The sequence below is a fragment of the Pseudorca crassidens genome, chromosome 6 (genome assembly GCF_039906515.1).
Source record: "Pseudorca crassidens isolate mPseCra1 chromosome 6, mPseCra1.hap1, whole genome shotgun sequence".
Classification (NCBI taxonomy): domain Eukaryota; kingdom Metazoa; phylum Chordata; class Mammalia; order Artiodactyla; family Delphinidae; genus Pseudorca; species Pseudorca crassidens.
In genome coordinates this window covers 54,218,796-54,233,426 of record NC_090301.1, presented here as the reverse complement: position 1 = coordinate 54,233,426, position 14,631 = coordinate 54,218,796, and the positions used below count along the sequence as shown (strand labels likewise).

Here is a 14,631-nt window from a genome sequence, read left to right as displayed (position 1 = left end):
ACTTCCAATTTTTATAAATGGATATATGGCAATATTATTTTGTGTCACTTTGTCATGTAAAGGAAATCTTAGAGCACAGGATATTAGAATGGAAGACCTTAGAAGTAATACTGTCTGACCCTTTAATTTTATATATAAAAAATCAAGTATAGATGATTCATAATCCACATTTATATGATAATTTTGCTTCGAAAAATTTCCTAACTATTGTGATGGTTTGGAATATCAAGACTTACTTTTCTAAAATTGAGACATTAAAGGGAGAAAAGTTTTGTGCACATCCCAGGCAAAATGTTTTCCAAATCCTTAACTCCCTGAAGATACTGTGCTTGGATCTGGACACCTAAGGTATATGTAGGGGGAAAGGGGGTGCTGGGGGGGCACTTTTCTCCATTTGCCTCTTTGCCATTCTCAGGCGTCGTCACTGAAATTCAGGATCTCAGGGTTAAAAGAGGCTTGAGAGGTATCTTCCCAAACCCGCCCAACTGACAATCGGATTGGGTGGCCAAGAGCCCTATCAGTTGGCCTCATCTAATTCGCTCCTGAATGCCTCCAAGCATGGAGCTGTCTTTTTCACTTTTTCTGGTTATTTCACCCGAGAAGGCCATGCTCTCCATCTCATTTCAAATCCATGTTCAAATGTTCTCTTAAGGAGTCAGGAAGCAGTTGCTAAGCTATTTTCAGAGCACTGTGTGTTCAGTGTTCTTTTCCACCCTTCCCAGTTCCCACCTCAGCATCTACTTCTCCGTCCCTTGTAGTCACATATTTAGCCAGTGCGTCTCCAGGCCAGTGTAGATGAGACCACTGTTTCTACTTCTGCTATGTGTTCCTAGAGGTCCCTTTTGTCTACACAAGGGAAGCGTCTGGTGACTCTAAAGGACTTTGGTATCCAGCACCCAGGGATACAGAGATACAGGGGATGTTATTAGTGTGAAATAACCGTGTTGCTCATGAAACAACACCCTTCATGGTAAACATTATTATCTGTGTTGACGCTGGTAATCACAATAATAATTTCATATCAAAAACCAGTTTCACCTGTTCATGAGTTACGTGCACCTGCTCTTGTTCTGTGGTAATGACTTCTCTGGTTCTTGCTTTCAATTCTTGTTCTTTTGCTTTATCGGTGGCCACTACCACCTTAGTTACAGCAGTCTTCTCTGCCTCCTTTTTTATCTGATTTTCATAGGGGAAAGGAAAGAAATACTGTAATGCACCTCATATAAAAAGTCACAATAATAAATCAGGATAAAGACATAAATGTCACACAGGAGATGACAAGGAGGAAAGCTAGAGTGATTTTAAACTATAACAGAAAATCTATTCAAATATGAGATGGGAAATTATCTTGGATTTATAACACCTTTCAGCTATGAATCAAGCGTCATGTTTGTTTTGAGGAAAGTAAAAGCAAAGGTCTTTGGGGGAAGCTTAGAGAAAGGTAATGGCAGCCCTGAAATAATGGTTTTCCTGCCTGGCTCTTGGAGAGACTGAGCTCTGGATGGACCGGTCTGGAACTACAGCTCTGAACGCACATGTACCGTCTTGTTCAGCTGACTTTCTCGGCCACCTTTGCCTGTCTTAACTCAGGAGTGCCCTGATACTTGGGATACCTTGTCTGACCTCCTATCTTGACTTTCTGAGAGTTAACTCTTACCTGCCTAGCTGTCTGACTTAGACCAGGTACTTAGAATGTTTGTAACTTGAACACCTTTGGTCTCAGACCACCTCCTGCTCCGAAAGACCTAAAAGTCCGGGCCATGGTGGGCTCAGTGTTGTCCTCAAAGCGATGTGAGCATTGATTGCATGCACAGCTCAGTGTGCATGGCCCCAGGCCTACCTGTTCTTGAGCAGGTTGGATGCGCACAGCAGTCGTGGTTGTCCTCTGAGCAGTCTGCTCTACAGCACTGATAACTGGTTCTCTCACTCTGGCCATATCAACAGCAGCAACAACGGTTGCAACAGCTGCACTTTTGTCAGTTTCTTGTTTCACCTGGATTGGCAGTGACCAAGCACATTACTTTGTGAAATGACACGCACGGTAGAAAATACAAAAGAACAGTGGAAACCAAGCCACCTAGAGTACAGTAGACACATGCATAAGCATTTATCATTGCCAAGAGAGATACGGTAGGTACTGTGAAAACCTACATTTATGAAAAGCTCACGGATTTAGAGCCTTTGTTCCAATTAAAAAACGCTTTTACAGAGCATAAGCCAAATTGGGTTTTCAGTTTCGGTTATACTCTTATGTTCGTATGCATTTTCCCTGCAACCTACACAGACTGCGTTTCATGGCAGGATTCTGTTGGGAGAAACCAGATGTCAAAGGAAGAGAAAGGAAGCTCTGACAGTACCTCTGCAGCCCCAGCAGCACCAGCCCCTGCCGCAAAGGTAGCACTGGCGGCAGCCCCTGCCGCTCCGCTGATGGTCACTTGCTCCTGGATCCCGTATCTCCCTTCCCATCTCTCCTCTGTCCTGATCTGAGTAGCACTTGTCACCATGGTTTCTCTCATCTCAGACTCAGATGAAGCCATGTAGCCCTCTTGCTTCCAAGGGGGAGGCACTTCAGGGCCTGGGGGCATGGTGGGCATCTGAGCCTTCCGGACGAGTAACGGAGACCTAACGGATCTGATGGGGGACGTGGAGATCCTCCCCGCTGGAGACACGGACCTGAAAATCAAATGACAGAGGTCAAAGAATGCCAAGACAAGGAACTACTCCTTTGGTCATCAGATATGAATAAAGGAAGAAAACTCTGGAAGTGTTTAATTTAAGGAAGAGTTTTAAAATCCATGGCTTGGGACTTCCCTGGTGGTGCAGTGGTTAAGAATCCGCCAGCCAATGCGGGGGACACGGGTTGGATCCCTGGTCCAAGAAGATCCCACATGCCGCGGAGCAACTAAGCCCGTGCGCCACAACTACTGAGCCTGCACTCTAGAGCCTGTGAGCTACACTACTGAGCCCACGCGCTGCAACTGCTGAAGGCTGCACACCTAGAGCCCGTGCTCCACAACAAGAGAAGCCACCGCAACTAGAGAAAGCCCGCGCGCCGCAATGAAGACCCAATGCAGCCAAAAATAAATAAATAAAATTAAAAAAATAAAAAAATCCGTGGCTCAATAACCTATACAGAGGCAAGTAATGTACTTGAAAGTAATTTGTTTTAAATCTCAGTGAGCCTTATTCTCATCTGCAGTAATTCTGTAAGAGAATCAGATTTAATCCTAAACTAAAGAATTCTGTGCCCTGCCCCACCTTTTCGTGTTTAGAAAAGTCAAGACAGCAGAAGGCGTGTCCTTAAAATACGGTCAAAGAAAGGACACGGCAAATATGGTAACCATAACTCTAAATTTCTCTGTACTCCCAATTCTGGGGGGCGGGTGGGGGCGAGGGGACGTCAAATAGGTGTTGAAGGAAGAAAGGTTTCTGTAATCAAAATGCTTGTGCAGCTCAAGGCTAAACAAGGTAAACCTTTTTTTTATTTTCCTGCAGGATTTCCCACAGCCTTCATCATGCCCATCATGCCCATATGCCCTGTGAATTGCAAGGCTTTCTCATTACTCTTTTTGCAGAAAAAGGCTTTCTCATTACTCTTTTTGGGTATAGGCTGTGCAATGCACTTTGCAAACTGCTGTTCTGGTCAAAGTATGGTGAACTGCTGTTTTAAATTTATCCTGTCTTTGTTTACCCTCGCCCTCATTGTATTGTACTCTGGACTTCTTTTAAATATCCTTATAGTGGATAATTTGAAACCTAAGGATTCTATAGTTCTTGATTAAATTGATAAAGTGGTTTCTTCCAAAACAGTTTTCATCGTTTTTTATGTGTCCAAACTGAAATAGCATCAGTTCAAGAATCTGGGTACTGAATCAAGGCATTTACAGACAAAAATGACAGTTCCTAATCTATAGTAATAATTCCAGGCATTATTTTAAGATGAAATTTTTCATAATTTAATTCTTGATCCAAAGGGTTTATTATACTTTTCCCTCTAGGTGGCAGTATTGCCTTATCATTGCATTTAACTACTACATGCAGGAAAATGTTTATAAATGTATTCTGTCACTACATAGGGTATTTAACTTACACTGATCATAAATGAAACAATTATTCTAATTAAGGCTCAAGGTACAGTTGATATCTGCTCTAAATTACAGAGTAAATTAATAGTACATTACAATATTAACCAGTTTCATGAAGAAATGTTCAATCATTTTCTTGAAGAAGGGTTTTTAGGTGAAAATCAATTTACATTTTATAAATGGAGTTGTGATCAACTAAAGGTAGATCTAGGGGAACAAGTATCTACTCTGAAAGTGATTGCCTTAGAACCATAACAAAGACCAGTTTAGAATAACGTAGGGTTTACACCAATTGAAGAAAAGCAAAGTGACATGTATTTCCAAGTTTCAACCTGTGTCTTGTTCTTGCTCTCCCTAGTAAAGTGGGTCTAATTCAAATAGAGTTAAAGACATGATTAGCATGACATGAGTGATTAGCAGCAGGTTGCAGGTAAGCCCATAACTGTGAAAATCAATGTAATTTGAGTCATTATAGGAAAGTGCTTATTTCTGCTCTTACAATAAAAAGAAAATAATCACCTGGTCACAGCTAGATACAATGCAACTTATTCAATGAAATATGTTTGCCTTTCTCTACAACAAAAATCAAGATTAGACTGTGAGACATTTTAGGAAATTGTCTATCCTGGATAACCATTATTTTCTCCACAAACTGATATTTAAATTTCTTATTTTAAAGCAAATTTGGGGGGCTAAATAATTGGGATTGTTATCAATGAATTCTCAGTACTTCTAAGACAGTAAAAATACTCCATAGAATCAGGGAAGCTCTGTAATTCTAAATGACTCTTAGGCTTGGATTAAAAATACGGTGAGGTTGTTATCTCCCCCAGAAATCACATGCGGCCTGTCTTGTGATTTTGTGTACGCAAACTTGGAGTTAGCCTGAGATAGAACACTTTTTTTGATAGCCAGACACGTTTTTAAAACTAGCTTTTTGGTCAAGGCTTCATATTAGTGTTTACCAATATCTTTAAAGTGGCCACTATAATAAAGACTGGAAAATATCTGGCATTTTTCCATATATTTGTTGGACATTACATTGCCTCTGGTGTGAAATGCTTGTCTTTTGTCAATTTTTTTTTCATTTGTGTTGCTTGTTTTTTCTTTAATAATTAATTTGTGGAAGTTTTTGATACATCTGGTGTATTAGTCCTTTGTCATAAGTATTGCAAACATTTCCCCCGAGATCCACGGTTTGCATTTGCTTATTTATAGGGTCTTATCCAGCATCAACATGTACAGTTGTGTAGATTATGCACTGTTTCTAGGCTTGTACAATTCACACTGTGGCCACTGTATGTTTGTTTTAATATTTTATGGCAGAGGCAATGACATATCTCGAGGAAGAGGCATCCTTAAATTTTTTTCACAAATACACTGTTTGGTATAGCAATGACCTTGCTTTTGCCATACATAAATTTTTATTTTTATGTTGTTGAGTCTGTAAATCTATTTTTAAAAGCTCTTCCCTACAGTTGTTTTCACAAATTTTCTTCTCTTTTATTTTTGTGATTTAGTTTTTAATTTAGCTCTTTAGTCAAGCTGAGATTTATTCTGTAAATAGTGTAGGTACAAGTTTATATTCGGTTTTTCCCAAATGGATAGTTAACTGGGCCAGCATTCTTTATCGAGTAAAATATCCTTTTCCCCACTGAACTGAAAGGTCACTTTGATTTAAACACTGAATTTCCTGGATACTTGAATTCTATTTCTGGATGCTCTGTTCTGCTTTGCCCATGTATTTTCTATGCATTTACCAATACCATACTGTTTTGATTACAGTAACTTCACAATAAGTTTGAATATTTTTTAGATCAACTATCCACTTATTATTCTTCTTTTAAAATTTTTCATGGCAGGGGAACTTTCTCTACATTAAAAAAATTAAATTGGTCAAGAATCACTTTTTTATTTACTCCAAATTTTCCCCTTTTATCAGTTTATCATGTAAAAAAAAACCTCAGCATGTTAAGCTAAATCCCAAAGTTTCAAATTTGCTATGGATAATTTATACTTGCTTATATATTGGATTGGCCAAAAAGTTCATTCGGGTTTTTCTGTAAAATGTTATGAAAACTTTTTGGCCAACCCAATAGTTTCTAAGCCCTGATGATACATTCTTACTTTCTAATATACCTCCATATTAACTAAGCATAGAAACCTAACAGAAATCCATTTTATATTCTAGACAAAATAACATAAGCACATGCAAAATATTTAGAAGGTTTTACTTATTATTAGAGCAGAAGAACACTTGTATAATTATTTTATATCTACAAGAAACCTTCAACTAATTATCTCACTGAACCCTCACAACACACCTTGAGATAATTCTGTGTTTCTCTATAATTTACAAATGACACGACTAAGACCTTAAACAAATTATTTAACTTCTTTAGCTCTGGTCACCTAGCTATAAAATTAGGGGTGATAGTTCTTAGAGGTTGCTATGAATATTTAATGAGATAATATACACAGAGTGCCAATCAAATGTCTGACATAGAGAAAGTGGTCAATGTATATTAGTGAGTATTTTATTATTATAATTATTTTCTAAGTCACATTTTAACAAGTAATCAAGCTGAGTGAACGCAGGGCTTCCAACCCTAAATTCTGTGCACTTCTCATTTTGCTGTGCTTTTTCTTGACTCCTAAAGCAGATATTAAATGGTATACAAATAAGAATTCAGAATTAGCGTTTATAAAGTTCTCCAATTTACCAGTGGACAGTGAGGATTTGTGAAAATCATAACCAGTGTCTTTTTGGTTTACCTCCTTTATCACACCCTACATTTCTTATTTCTTCCTTTTATCTCTCTCATCTTATTGGATTAAACCTAATTTGAAAATGCATAATGATCTCTTTTAAGAGGCTTTACCTGACGGGAGATGGGGTCGGTGCCCGCACATGTCTGACCGGGGAAGGGGAGTGTCTTATCGGCGATGGGGACTGCTGTCGAGCCAACTGTGCTTTGGCAGCAATGGATGGTGGTGTGGGAGACCTTGACTTTGGCTTAGGAGGTATCCTGGGAGGTGTTTTATGTGGCAGCTGTTGGGCACCATCTATTACCATCTCAACTGTTGCAATTGATCTGGCATCAAAGTGGGCTTCAATCTTCTGTAAAAGAGAAAAACAAAGCCCATGGTGAGGAGGAATTATTGATGAAGAAACAATCTGAAAGGCCTAAAACCTGACAGTATATAGTAAAAAAAAAAAAAAAAAACCTTTTCAATTTGAGTTTGTCGTGTTTCTGAAATCTGAGCAGTCGAAACAATTGTCTTCGTCTTTTTAGCGGGTACTACTTCTTCACCTGTAGGAAGGGAAAGATAAATATTTACACAGGAGCACAAGGACCCATTTTTAAAGGGATTATGTTAATTCTGACTACAAAGTCAATAAGATTTTGTGTGTCCCAATGGGCAAAAATGCAGAAAGTTTTGGATGTTGTATGAATATAAATTAGCTTTAAACATAGAAAGTATTTATTATTAGATATGAATTTAATTAGAATCTTTTTTAAAAAAATTCCATCGCTTGCCAATAATTTGAAAACATAGATGACTTAATTGAAATACTTCCTGGTTTCTAGTAGGGTTAAAAACCACAGATTGCTTCAATGATTCTAAACTCCTGCGCGGAATCTCAGAGACTTTTCATGGGTGTTGAAATGCCAGCTTTGATTTCAACTCACAGCATCCCCAGACCTCAGAGGGCAGGCAGGTGGACCCCTGACCCCACTTGGTCCTAAATCCTTCCCTTCCCTGCTCCCTGTTCCTCAACCTCCAGCACATACCTTGAACCAGTAATTCAGCAGTGGAAGTAGCTCTTCCAACGCTATTGGTGGCATTTACTGAATAAGAGCCAGAGTCTTCAGGGTACGCTTCCGCAATCAGTAAGCTGTAGAGGTCGCCTTCTTGTGAAATTTGAAAATCAAGGGAGCTGTGGATTTCAGCTCCGTCCCGGTAGAACTTCACCACAGGTGTAGGGATTCCAGTCACTCTCACTTGGAGTCGCACTTGGCTTCCTTGTCTCACGGTCATGCTCTGCAGCCGTTGAACAAAGTTAGGTGGTGCTGTCTCCGCTGCAGTGGGAAGGGAAGAAAATTAGGACTGGCGCCAGCCAGGGCACTCCCAACAATCTATTTTTAAATGATTATAGCTCTGGTGTCCAAACCAGGCAATGGCTAGCTGAACCAAACATGCTTGACTGTCCTTGAGCCCAGCTCATCCATCAGATGACAGTAAGAGCAGAGCCAGGAGGTGGCAGAGGGCACCCCGCCACCATATGTGATTTGCTTTGTCTTGTTTAGCTGTTCTAGGCCACCACATTTTTTTTTTTTAAAGAAAAAGCCTAGATCTTGTTATGACATTTTTAGAGGATATTTCCTGCACTTCCTCCCAACTTCACATCTAGCACTATATTAATATGTTAAGATAACTTTACATATTTCAGGAAGTTGCACTAAAATGAATTCCAGTGGTTGGTTTGCTGGATACACCTGTGACTTACAGAATCATTAAATTTTAATTTAAATTAAAAAATCCTAAATTGGCTCCAACTTAATCAGTATTCAAATAACCCAAATATGTACTTGCATTTAAAATGTTAATCCAAATAATGACACGATTTAATGTTAGATGCTACAGAAACGGGATTTTTTTTGGCTAATTATGCTGGAAGAAATTTTTAATAAAATAAATGTGAAGGGTGAGTGGGATTAATCTTGACATGTTTTTGAGGAATAAACAACAGCAGATGCTGTCAACCTTGTGCATTTTCCCTTTCTGAATTTTCTGGATGTATGTTAAAGTTCACACCTGATGTTACCTGATGTTCCTTCTGTTTTGGTCAATGATAGCCCTATACTTAAACAGTGCTGAACGTATAGTTTACTGGATAAACATATATAACATTATGCAGCTCATGAAAGATATTGTTATGTAATGTGTGAAGTAATGCAATGTTCTTTGTACTGATGTCTTACAAAGAAGTAAAGGACGGAGAAAAATGACAGAGGCCACGAAGACTTGTGGTAACTTTTGTGGGGAAACTGTGTCCTGCATTTGAATCATAAACAAGCATTTGCCCTATTTCTGTGTATGCTTACTGTGCAATGTTTTTAGAAATGGAAAGTAAATGAAGCATTATTAAATGTTATAGCCTAGAGCAGTATTTCTTAAATGGGTGGTCTGTGGACCACTGGTATCAGAATCATCTATGTGATTGTTAAAGTGTGAATTCCTGGAGATACGCATATTTCCTTAGCAGGCGTATAGACAAGGCTCAAGCCTTTCTACTTGCTCAGAAACACGATTTTTAATATTTCCTTAATATAATTTTGAGTGCTTAATATGTGTATAGAGGAACTAGTTCTCAGCCACTTTTTTGAGGAAAACCAAATTCCAAAAGACAAACAACTTTGCTATCAATGCAGTGTCCGGTGGGCCCTTCTCTAGATTTGAGATGCATCTGCTTGTGCTCAGTAGCTTTTGGGGGACTCCCTTCCCCAGATCCTGGAGATGTGCTCCGGGGGTGGTACAGGGGACAGGCAGGTCCCCTAAAGCCTACCTGTCACGAGAAGCTCAGCAGTACTAGTCGCTTGTCCAGATCCATTGGTGGCTCTCAGGGAGTATCGTCCACTGTTGGCTTTAGTCACGGCGGGGATCTTCAGTCTAGCGCGGCCATCGCTAAAGGAGATCTGCACGCCGGGCAGAGTGGAAGTGGAAATCACCTGGCCATCCCTAAACCAGCTCACCTCAGGAACTGGGAAACCTGGAGAACAAAGAATTCATCTTTATGTTTGGGGCACTGCAAAGTCCTCTGTTCTGTCCCATTATGTTCACTTCCTTGTCCTAAACCATAAAAGCTATCCAGAGAGTCATGCTATTTAATGACAGTGAAAATTTGACAGCTGTGTGATAAAAGTGTAAACTTACAGACCATTAGGAAGGTCTGTGGGTTCACGTGGAGGCCAGCACCTTCATTCTATAGGGGAGGAAACTGAAGCCAAAAGAGGCTCAATGATTTTTCCAAGGTCCCTCAGCTGGCAGTGGCACACAGAGGACCAGAATTGCCATCACCTGCCCTCCTGCCCAAGGTTCTATCTGATGCAATTTAATAGACATCATTAAAATCATGAAGGAGATTTATAAAAATGAAGAGCCAAGGAAACTGTGAGATAAAAAGTGACTGTTGTCCTCTTCAAAAACAAGTGAAGAACAAAAGCAGCAAAGGGATCTAAAAGTTCAGCCTACTAAGCACAAGAGAACATGCTCAGCCCTCTACCTCCTCTGACCTCTCCTGTCTTCCTGACCTCTCCTGCCTTTCAAATGTGCTTCAGTAAAAATGCCATACAAAGGAGGGGCAGCTTCTCATACAATAAGAGATGATGCCGAACCAAGTCTTTCAGAATAACATGGATACTTGGAGTTGCAGGTAGAAAAGTCAAATTCTCTTCACCCACCATGAATCATGGAGCTAATGACTACATGTACACGGCTGGATGCTTTAAGTATACTAAAATTCTGCATTCGGAAGGCATGAGGCAAATTCAGAGCACGGTTTATTTTGCCTTTGGTATGAAGGCTGGTGATCTAACTCCTTAAACTGAGGAGGTGAGGATAAGCGAGAGAAAGTTTATTTTGTTGTCCTTATATTAGCCAATCTCCCACTGTGGCCAAGTGAATAGTTTATTTAACGAATTCATGGGTGTTCAAATATTTTCAGTGGTGTTTTTCTAAGAATGTATTAGCGCAAAGTGTGAAGGAACAAGGAGTTATGAGGAAGCCAGATTCCATTACTCCACAAGCAGGCAAACTTCCCACTGAAGCCATATGTGTTCTGCTCAGTTCAGAAGTTACTGAGAGTTACAAGATAAATAAGTAAATTATTTGGAAGTCAGAGATTATCATACAAGAGAAGAATTGAACTGGTCTCTATACATTTCTATATACATATACAATAGAAATTGAAGAATGATTATATGTTATTTGTGCAATGTAAAATAAAGTGTTATCCAGTTATGAATAAGATTGGTACATAGACAAAACAAAAGGAAAGAGAAAGGAAAAGGAAATCTCATTTTACATCTTTATTATAAGCCATAAAGTTGAAAAAAAAAAAGAGGAATAGTGTATCATAGAGGTACATCAAGCATCAACTTTTAATTAATCCATAAAATCTCACATGACCAGTTATAATACTGCAGGAGAAAATATTGATTAAATAAATTTGAGATTAAATAATTTTGAGATTATTTACAATATAGTTCATAGATTATCCCCATTTTGTCACACGATGATAGGTCCCAGAAATCATCCATTTTCAAAACCATCCCTAAACTGAATTATAAAGAAGAAAAAGAAGGAAAAAAAGGGACAGAAGAACTGCCTGTTAAATACAATTCTAGGGTTAATGTTTGTTTCTCTTTACTATGTGAACCAGAGTGGCATATATTATTTTGGGGTGTCCTTTCAAAATGATTGGAAAATCTTTTCATTGACTAGAATCACTTAATAAAGATTGAAAATAAAATAATAAAATACTTAGGAGTTAGCTCATCACTGAAAGTTCTGCCACTGAGGAAAGTCAGTTGTACTGTTATTTTCCATGTAAACCCACAGAGGCTCAGGCACACAGGCTACTCGTCCAGCAGCTCCATGACTGGCCCCCATTGGGCTGGAGTTCTTGGCTTCCAGTCTGGCTCTGCAGCTGAATCCAAAGATAGAATGACCAAATTTGGTCCTATTTAGCACCTGGATTCTGACAGCTAATTTAATCCAATGCTATTTATTTTGCTTTGTGGAATTATAAATATGAATAAAACATTTTCAAGCCATTATATTGTCAGATTTTGTAGGAACTCTGTGAACAGTATACTCTTACAATGACCCTTCCACAGAAGTGGGCCCATTTCACAAAGTCAAAGCAAGGCTTAAACTTGCTGTCAAGTCCTACAGCAAAGTTAATGGACAGGAGGCAGAGAAGAAAAAGGGACAGTGTGAACGTGTGAGCTTACCACTAATGTGAGCCTCAAAGGTTGCGGTACTACCCTCCAGTACCACAACGCTTTGTAACGGCTGCGTAAACGTCGGTGCTTGAGTTGTCATCTTTTTAGGCACTCTGAAAAGGAAGAGAAAAGAAATTAGAAGGTCACAGCTTAGGGCCATTCTGGAGCTACTCTGAAGATGGCAGACACACATTTTCTAAATGGGTTGCTTCTCAGATCATCTGTGGGCCCAGAGCGATGGGCAGGCCTTCTCTTTTGTGGCCTGAATTTGGCCTCTGAGTTGACTTATAGCCTAACAGAGTAGCACGTCTAAGGGGGGATGGAAAAAAAAAAAAAAACCGAAGCGAGCAGAGCAAGGAATGTACCCTAGTGGTCGAAGAGGGAAATTCAGTCTTACCAAAGGTGGGAAATCTGAGAGAGAGTTGGGAGAAAGGGAAAGCTGGAGGTAGTGACAAATAATAGAAGGTATGTGTGAAAAGTGTAAAACGAATCTTTTCATCGGTTCAATGTCAGAAAGAATTATTTTAAAAAGTTTCCTTCCTCCCAATATTTTTCAGACACTGTATCTGTATTTATAAAGTTGACATAGATTCAGGCACTATTACCTTAAGTAACCCAGGTGATTATTTAAAATAGTCACCAAAACTAAAAACTTGAACTTTGCAATTTCTTTCCTAACTTGAAAAGTTTTGGAAAGCCTGGTCCACTATGCAAACCTTTTGTAGACAGCATACAGCGTTATTTAGTCCTTAATATTTCTTCATATTGTAACTGTTCAGTAAATGTTGCTACTGTTGAAGTGAATATTCAGGAAAGTTTAAATTTAACTGAGCAGGCCAGTATTTATTATAGATCTGCAAGAAAAATACTGACTTGAGTTCTTAATAAGGAACAATGTGCAGACTCTGAAAAATGGAAGGCTGGTCTGCGATGCAGTTGAAGCGAAAGCACCTATGCTTTCATAGCACAAATATTAAAAATCAAAGAAATTAACAAGAAATCGGCAGTTAAGTTGTTTTGTTAAGTGGAAGCAAGTACTTTGCCTATCAGTTTTAGAGAGATTATGAGAAGAAATTTCTGAGACATAAATACCTTGCTATTGAATGTGACTATGCCACTATTCTGATATAAAAAGCAGATTCTCAGTTGTCAATTGCTTCACTACTATTTTTCATAAAATTCTCTATTTATTAAAAGTGTGTGGAGCAATCATCTAATTCTGTACCTTATTGTAACTTTTTACTTAGTTAAAAAGAAAATGAAACTAGAATTCTCTGAGACAATAACATTTATATTTGAAAAATTCAGATAATATCCAAAATAAACTGTTGCCAAGAACTGCTTAGTGTAGCATATTATCCTTAGGACACGAAAATAACTTTTTGTGTCAAACTCTTCCTGTTTCTGAGCGAGTGCATCTTCTAAAAATAGCTATATTCTTTTACACCATTTATGTTTTATATACCTATATATTTATAGGCATTTACAATTAGTAATCTAATTCCAGGAAGATGGGAAATCAAGGTATAATTTGAAATAAGAAGTCTCTAAAACATTATTTCTTACCCTTCTTAGCATCAACAATTATATCATATAATTTGATTATGAGTTGATCTAAAATAAATAATGAAATGCTGAGCATTTTAGAAAACAATTATATTGTTTTTCCTTTTTTTTCCACATTTCTAAATATATTGCAATTAACTGGCCTAAACAGGTCTTCTATTCCTATTGTTCAGGTAAATTTTGTTGCTTTAGCATTTGCTCTTGAGAGGCCTTTGTCTAATTATGGCTGAAGGTATGCATCGAAAATGTCATACTCCCAAAATAAACTCTCCAGCATTGACTGACAGCAGGCAAGTGTTCTGTCACTGTCCTGCAACTGATACCTCAGCAGTTGATTCCCTTAAAAAGTCATCAGGGTGTAGCTGATACCACATGCATTTTATCAGAGCTATTCTTGGTGTGTCTCACTTTATCACTGAGTAATATAACCTTGAACATTCTCAACAAACAAAAAAAGTCTATAAAAGAAGCAAGCATTTCTATCACCATTTCAGACCCCAACTTTTAATACTTTTAGAATGTTAGGTGCATTTAAACAATTTGAATCACTGACTTGCGGATATGCTAAAGCATCGAACTTTTGAAAGGAAAAGCCTTCACATATTTCAAAACAGAATTTAACAAGCAGATTCAAATAGAGGATCAGAACCAGCACCAAGTAGTCAGACAAACACCTCCATATAGGCATTTAGCATACAAAGAAAATGCGGAACCAGAAACCGATAAGGGAGGGACTCTACTAATAAGAAAGAAAAGATGCTGCTCACCTGATTTCTCAGGAGTGCCCAAAAAGGGTGGGACTAAGCCCAAGGTTGCTTCTGAAACGACGTCCTATCTAGAGTTGGTTTTTTCGACCATCTCCAACATGAATCGGTGAGCCTCTAAACTTAAAAACAAAACTACACAGTCAAGACTGTGTAGTTTTGCTTTTCTATGCAATCCCTACACCCGAGGCGAGGCTGGGAATG

The 14,631-nt window shown here is 38.6% G+C and overlaps 1 protein-coding gene across 42 annotated transcripts in view; it reads right to left on the bottom strand.

Moving 5' to 3' along the window:
- Positions 1 to 14,631, bottom strand: part of TTN (titin) — a 282,014-nt gene extending 267,383 nt beyond the window's left edge. For all 42 annotated transcript variants that reach the window (XM_067741398.1, XM_067741403.1, XM_067741365.1 and 39 more), the window contains exons 1-9: positions 14,431 to 14,631; positions 12,107 to 12,210; positions 9,658 to 9,861; positions 7,883 to 8,170; positions 7,314 to 7,399; positions 6,968 to 7,206; positions 2,358 to 2,673; positions 1,841 to 1,993; positions 1,039 to 1,176 (exon numbers count right to left, since the gene is read on the bottom strand). In XM_067741398.1, coding sequence (XP_067597499.1) covers positions 1,039 to 1,176; positions 1,841 to 1,993; positions 2,358 to 2,673; positions 6,968 to 7,206; positions 7,314 to 7,399; positions 7,883 to 8,170; positions 9,658 to 9,861; positions 12,107 to 12,197 — 1,515 coding nt within the window. In that variant the 5' untranslated portion in view covers positions 12,198 to 12,210; positions 14,431 to 14,631. The remainder of the gene's footprint in view (positions 1 to 1,038; positions 1,177 to 1,840; positions 1,994 to 2,357; positions 2,674 to 6,967; positions 7,207 to 7,313; positions 7,400 to 7,882; positions 8,171 to 9,657; positions 9,862 to 12,106; positions 12,211 to 14,430) is intronic.